Genomic DNA, 6,810 nt, shown 5'->3' on the forward strand with positions numbered 1-6,810 from the left:
AAATTTTGCTTCACCGGATAAAGCACTTTTTGACACAGTAATGTCCAGAATCCCCCTCCCCAAAAAAATACAGGACTTAGACTGAAGCCATTCTTTTTTTTTTTTCTTTTTTTTCTTTTTCTTTTTTTTTTCTTTTTTTTCTTTTCTTTTTTTTTTTTTTTTTTTTTTTTTCCTTAAGGCTATACAACACAAAGAAATAAAGCATGGAAAGAACACCTCATTGGGCTGAACACTTCATTCTTCTGGCTCTGGAGCGAGCCTTTGATAAAGCGATTTGTGGTCCAAGATATTTGTCTCATTGGGACAACAAGAAGAGAAAGAAAAAGAGGAAAAAAAATGAAAAAAAAAAAAAAAAAAGCAGAAAGTCAATGATCCCAACAATAAAATCCGAAATTGACTTTACAATCACAGGTACAAATTGCTCAGGTCGATAATTTCATTTCTCCTAAAGATCACTGTCGTCTAAAACTAATTAGAGGCGCAGGTTCCCGAGGAATTGTCAATACTCAAAGCAAATATTGGAGTTTAGAAGGTTATCATTCTTCTACCGTGACAGTCTGACGGAGTGACTGGAAATATTGTCATGTGCTGCCAAGTTCAGGATGTTGTTAACGATTGAATCCGTGCTCCGGCTCATGGATCTGTCTCCTATTTGGCCTTCTTTTATAGTGGAAATACTAAGAAGCCAGAAAAGGTTGAATATTTCCACCCTCCCATGAGGTTGCCCCTTTCCAGTTTGAGATGCACTTTGTCTTCTCTTTCCATGTGGAGCAAGACCCCATTGCTGGCTGCTTCTCTGGTGACATCCTGATCCCCTGCAAAGGCTGAAATCACTGGGTAGCCGTTTTGCATTAAACTTACCTAAAAATTGCAAAGAGAGAGAATTTGAGTTTTCTCAATACTCTCGATGACTTTTTTGCCCTGCACACATCGCTACACTTTTGTGTAGGTTAGAAACAGGGTTGAATTAAGCTAAGGCAATCTGTGATTTCTGTCATGCATAGAGACATATTTTAATTAAGATAACCTATAGTCTCATTCTTCACTTGCTGCTCTTGTAAATGCACCTTAGGATGTAGAAATGAGTGTTTGGGGAAAAAAAAAAAAAAAAAAAAAAAGGAAAGACAGCATCTTCCTTAGATCACAACCCACCTGGATGGTTTGTCTGTTATAGACCTTGACCACGTGGAAACTGAAACTATATATCCCTTTTCTTGGTGCTACAAATATACTGGAAGCAAGATCAAAATGGTTGCCAATATTAACTAACACCTGGAAAGTAAACAAACAAACAAAACAAAATTTAAAAGAAAAGAAAAAAAGAGAGAGAGAAAGAGAGAAAAAGATAAATCAGACCCCACCTTAGAAAAGCGTCAATGAAAATCTGACATGAGCTCCTTGACTGATATAAACCCTAGCCAAAATGGCATTTGCAGCACAATTAAAAGTGCACTGCAGGGGAAAGCAGCCAAGTTACAGAGGCATTTAAAAAGCATCACAGTTCATAAAACGATTTAGTTACGCAAAAATGATTTCCAAAGCCTGTTAGATGAAGTGCAAATGTCCACACTGGACTGTCAATAAAGCAAAGGTGGCAGAAGCAGATGGGGGGGAAGTAGAAGGAACGAAAGGAGGGAGGGGAAAGAAGTGAGGAAAAAAAACCCCTGAAACTCATCCAATCCTAATGCAAATGTTGTGTGTTTTTAGCTAGCACTACTGAACCTAGAACTACCTGCTCTTGAGTTTATTAGGATATGGAACTGAAATTATGCTGCAAAGAGGGGCAAAGGAAAAGACAGGATGCTCAGCAACAGCAACATCTGCCAGCTCATGCCTCTCTCTCCCCCTGGAGAGCTGTGCTGCCTAGCCCGCACCCTCCTCAAGTGGCTGGGGTGGCCCTGCTCCTCTTCCTCAACAACAATCTGAATTTGTCATTTATTTGAATGACTTTTGAAATAAAGAAAAAAGAGAAAGAGTGGAGTCCTCTGGCAGATGTGCAAAGCCCGACTTAGAAGCAGCAGCCACATTCTGTTCCCACAGGGGCTGGCGGTACAGAGCCCAGCAATGTGACAGGGATCCAGCTTAAGCTCATCCACTCGCTTCCTTTCCAGGCTCCGGTGATGGGCAGCCTGATTTGGCTCAAAAGGCACGGATAATGAGGAATGAAAACCCATGAGCCCATGAGAATCTTGTGTGGCAAACGAGTGAGCCCGAAACGGCTGCTCCACTTTGCCCGTCCCACTCAGCTTTGCAGGCTACAACCTCTGTTTCAATTAAGAAAAATACAAAGCACGAGGAAAAAAAAAAAAATCATGAACAAAACTCCCCAAATCCTGATCCTTTCTTCACAAATAGTCAAACCCTATTGTTTCCAAGAAAGAAAGAAAAAAAAAATCTGTTGTTGTGGGACCACCAAGGGAGGAATGCCTTCAAACTCCTGAGTACTAAGCATTGCAGGATAAAGCATCTAAAACACGTTATACATGAAGCAAGCTTTTTTTTTTTTTTTTTCCTCTAGTGATCTGACTTTATGAGATCTTGTACTTGAGGAATAGCTGTGCAAATTCAACAGGAGGGACATGCAGACAGAAGAATGTCAGACAGACAGAAAGATGAAAACAAACCAGAGAAAACAGTTTGTGTGTGCTAATCTGGGCGAACTCTGCAATCCTTCTCCAGGAGTCAGAGAAAGTAGAAAAAATAAAGTAAATTTAATCGCAAAAATCAAGCAGAAGGACGGGGACTGGGCTCCGGAAAGCAAGCAGTGCAGTGGGGATGGGGCAAGATGACCACAGTGGGCTGTGGCTGTCCGCTGCTCTGCTCGGTGTATGCCGTGCAGGGTAACACCTCTCCGTTATAACCCACCGGGGACATCGCTCGTCTCGTTTGATAACGCGGGAAACACTCTCTTCTTCCTCAGCCCTCCCTCCCGCTAAGAGATGCTGTAACACTGCCAAATGCGCTCGGAAACTGCAGATCCGGCGACTTCCCATCCGTAAATCTCTGTCCTCCCCCTGCCCTGAAAACGAGCATTTCCGACGGGACACTGAAGCGGGAATATGCACTCTTCCCCTCGGGTCGCCCCTGACTGACCAGGGCAATCCTCGGCTGCAAGGCGCTCCCGCGAGCGTCCGAGGCACAAGTTCACAGGTTAAAGCCCCCTTCGTATCATCTATGGGACCCGCTTCCCACCCCCACCCCCACTCCAGGAAAGCCCTGTAGCCAGCTGAAAGAACTTCCCCAACACTTTCTTGGAAGTTCAGATGTAAAATTGCTCTTGAGCGGGTGTGTCAGGATTAAAACATGGAAGGGGACCAAGAACGAAAACAAGCGTGTAGTCACGGGGGACTAGGGGCGGGGATGCCCGCGCAAGGTGGCGAAGGGCCGGCCGGCGCGGGGGTGGGTGGCAGCAAAGGCAAAGCAGGCAGCGGCTGACCTGGTCGAAGTAGATGGTCATGGTGCGGTTGCTCATCTCGGAGGGCTCGTGGTTGGTGCTGCGGGTGGCCGAGAAGGCTACCTTGGCGCTGCCCGAGCGCACCGAGATCCCCAGGGAGGATGTGATGGCGCCGTCGGCCGAGGGGCTGGAGTCGCACACCACCAGGCACTTCCCTTCCAGGACGATGGGTTCCGTGTCGTTCTGCGCCCGCACAGGGCACCCGGCGGGCAGTAGCAGCAGCAGCAGCGGCAGCGCCGCCGCCAGGCAGCAGCAGCAGCCGCCCGCCGGCTCCGGCAGCGCCCCCCGCCGCCACCGCCCCATGCCCAGCGCCGGACCGCCGCCGCTCCGGCTCGCCGCCGCCATGCGGGCGCCCCGCGCCGCCGCCGGCGGACGCGCGCGGGGAGGCGGAGGGGGCTGCGCGCCTGCTGCCGCCGCGGCGCCCTGCGGCCAGAGCTCTGCGGGACGCCGGCTGGGCAGCGGAGGCTGGGGCCGCGCCTTCCTCCCCTTCTCCTCCTCCGCCTCCTCCTCCTTGTCCGCGCAGGGCGAAGGAGCCTCCTCAGAGGGCGGGCGGCGCGCAGCAGCCTGCCAAGGGCAAAGGCGGCGGTGAAGCTGAACGAGCGGGCAGGGAGGAACCGGGCACCACGTCGCCCGGCAGCACCCCGCTGGCACGGGGTCCCCTCTGCCCGCCCCGGGCGCCTCAGCCAGCACAACAGGTCTGGGAGAGACCTCGGTGCTCGGCGTCTCCTCACGTCTGCTTTCTCCCGTCCCTCAGCAGCGGGGGGTCCTGCAACCGCAGCCGTACTTGATAACTCGGGAAACACCCTCTTCAAGTATAGCCGTACTGAGGCGGGAGGAGGGGGCAGCGCGGCAGATTTTGTCCCTTAACCCACGGTCGAGCACACTGTAGGCGCCTCGGTCAGTCCCTTTCCACCCCTATAGTCGACGGGGTCTCCAAAACCCGGCTGTCTTCCACAGCCTTACTTTTTACGACATCTGCGAGCCGGGTTTATATCGGTCTCCTAACATCCCAGCCACTACTGAAGGCGATTTTATCATGATGGTTATCGTTAATGCCCCCTCTTCCCCTCACTGGAGCTGTCCCGCTATCCCTAGGACCCGGAACCCGGGTCCCCGCTGCGGCGATGCCCCGGCCGAGCTCTGGGAGCGGCCGCCGCCGCCCTCCTCCTAGCCCAGGGGAGGCTGCTACGCCCGGGCACCGCCTGGTACTTTCTAACCCTTTGTCCCTCAGGGCAGGCTACCCTCTCTGCCGCAGATCCCGGCAGCTGCCTAAACTCTCGGGAAGGAAGCGACGGCTCAGACATCCCCCGGCTCCCACCTCGGCATGCACACGCATCGCAGGAGGCAAAATCTCAACCGGCCTCTCTCTGGGAAGTTACATCTCAGTTTTGCCCGCTCACTAAAACATCCTGAGATCTCGCTACTGGGAATTCCCCGCTACACTTGCCCCGAGGCTTCTTTCCCGCTGCCTTAACCTCTCATCTTGTTATTGCTGTAATTTAAAATCGTATGTTACAAAAAGGAACAGCCGGTGGGGAGGGGAACGGCCTTTTTACCTGGGAGGTCCATGACGGGAGAGGAGGGCTGGCTGGGTAGCTCGTCCGTGAACTTGTATTGCTTAGCGAAAATGAGCCGAGATTGCGCTGGCAGAAAGAAAAGGAAACAGGAGTCGTCTCTTTCTCTCCCGCCCATTGCCAATAATTCCCCCCCCTCCCGCCTGCCAGCCGCTACCACCACCACCCCACTTCCTCCCTCCTCCCTTTTTCACGCACACACACACGCTCGCAGCCGGCAGGGATTTAGACACCGGGAGGGGAGCTGAGCGTGGCGCCGGCATCCCCACGCTCCGGCACCTCAGCCCCTGCCCTGGCCGGGCACTCCGCGCCCTGGATCCGCGCTCCCGCCCCTCACTTCGGCACACCGCGTGCAGCCACGGAGAGGCACGGGACTCCGGGGGACGGTCTCTCCGGGCCGCTCCGCTGCAGCATGTCACTGGCAGCTGGGAAAAGCTGAATCCTCCTGTCCCCCCGTATTCCCACTTGAGCCCGTCGGGCTGAAACACCCCAGTACAAGCATGCCACCGACACATTAGTGCTTACGGGCAAGCGCTGCAGACGAAACGTCCAGCATCGTGAAGCGGAAGCTATTTGGAATCCATAGACTTTAATAATGATGATAATAAAACCAACAATAATTTAAAAGGACACGTTGTTAGGGGCACTTCAGGCCATAAGGTTGCGCAGCACACTCCGAAAAGCCCCGTTCCCGCTCCCGCACAACCACACCCCGGCTCCCTACGTTCGGCGGCGGCTTCCCTTCAGTAAAACGTTTCTTTTCTGGACCAGGACCCGCACCCCGACCTGCTGCCCGCACCGGGACCCGCTGCCCGACCCGCGCCCGGCCCCGCCCGCGGCTCCGCACTAAGAGCGGGCGCACGGCGCCACCTGGCGGCGGCGCGGGGCGGTGCGCCCTCAGCAGAGCTGGCCGGGCTGGACCCTGGGGCCCCGGCGACTGAAGCACAGGGCGGGAAGGCGGGTGGGACCCCGGAAAGGGCGGAAGGGAAAATCCCAAAGGGCAGAGCCGAGGGACGGTATGGCCGTCCCCTCCAGCTGCTTGCAGGGCCCGGGCGCACGGCGCTTGCGGGTCCCTCCTGCCTTACGGAGCGGTAATGATGATGTATGTCACAGTCAAGGTTATCATCAGATAACTGGCTGCAAATGCTTCACTTGTCTCGGTTCGTGTGGCTGCTGCTGAGAGGTTAGCAGCAATGTGAAGGAGAGTAAGGCAAAGCTCTGCCAATGAAGTTTTGTGAAAAAGCATTGTTTTTCAATGCATTTTTCTCCATTGCAAATTGACTTTCTGGTTGCATATGGCAGTTTTCTAGGGATCCTGATACTCAGACTTCAGCATCTGAAAGGAACATGACAGAAAACTGCATATAAATCTGAATGGTAGCTCTTGATATGGAGAAAATATTACAGGTGTATCTCAACAGTAAAATTATGATCTCATCTATGAATGAGCACTTCTCTGTTTCAATCTTCTGCTACAAGCACAAGTAACGAACCCCTGCGGGTGTCTGCCTAGTGATTTGCACCGAGAAATTAATCATGCCCTGAAATCACAGCTAAGCAGTGTGCAGGGAATTCCTAACCTATAGCTCCTTATTTCAAATGAGAATTTTAAACTAAGCCTGAAATACTTGTGTTTAATGGTCTTTTTCCTGAGTTCAAGCACAGAAGGATGAGAGTAGAAAGCTGATAAGTGTAGTGCATTAAAAGTATCAGAAATCAGAGCAGTAACCAGTCTGTGGTTGTAAGACATGGCCTGTTCTGCAAGACAGTGAAAAGGACCAC

General features: G+C 52.2%; 1 protein-coding gene across 1 annotated transcript; it reads right to left on the reverse strand.

Moving 5' to 3' along the window:
* Window positions 1-663: 663 nt before the first annotated feature.
* CBLN2 (cerebellin 2 precursor) lies at window positions 664-3,772 on the reverse strand (the record flags this gene model as incomplete). The annotated part of the gene is made up of 3 exons (XM_080339825.1): window positions 3,437-3,772; window positions 1,153-1,272; window positions 664-861 (listed from the first exon to the last, which is right to left on the reverse strand). Exons 1-3 carry the CDS (start codon window positions 3,755-3,757, stop codon window positions 664-666), a joined length of 639 nt encoding a protein of 212 aa, XP_080195951.1. The 5' UTR covers window positions 3,758-3,772.
* Between the last annotated feature and the right edge of the window lie 3,038 nt (window positions 3,773-6,810).

Source organism: Nesoenas mayeri (genome assembly GCF_963082525.1).
Source record: "Nesoenas mayeri genome assembly, chromosome: 2".
NCBI lineage: Eukaryota > Metazoa > Chordata > Aves > Columbiformes > Columbidae > Nesoenas > Nesoenas mayeri.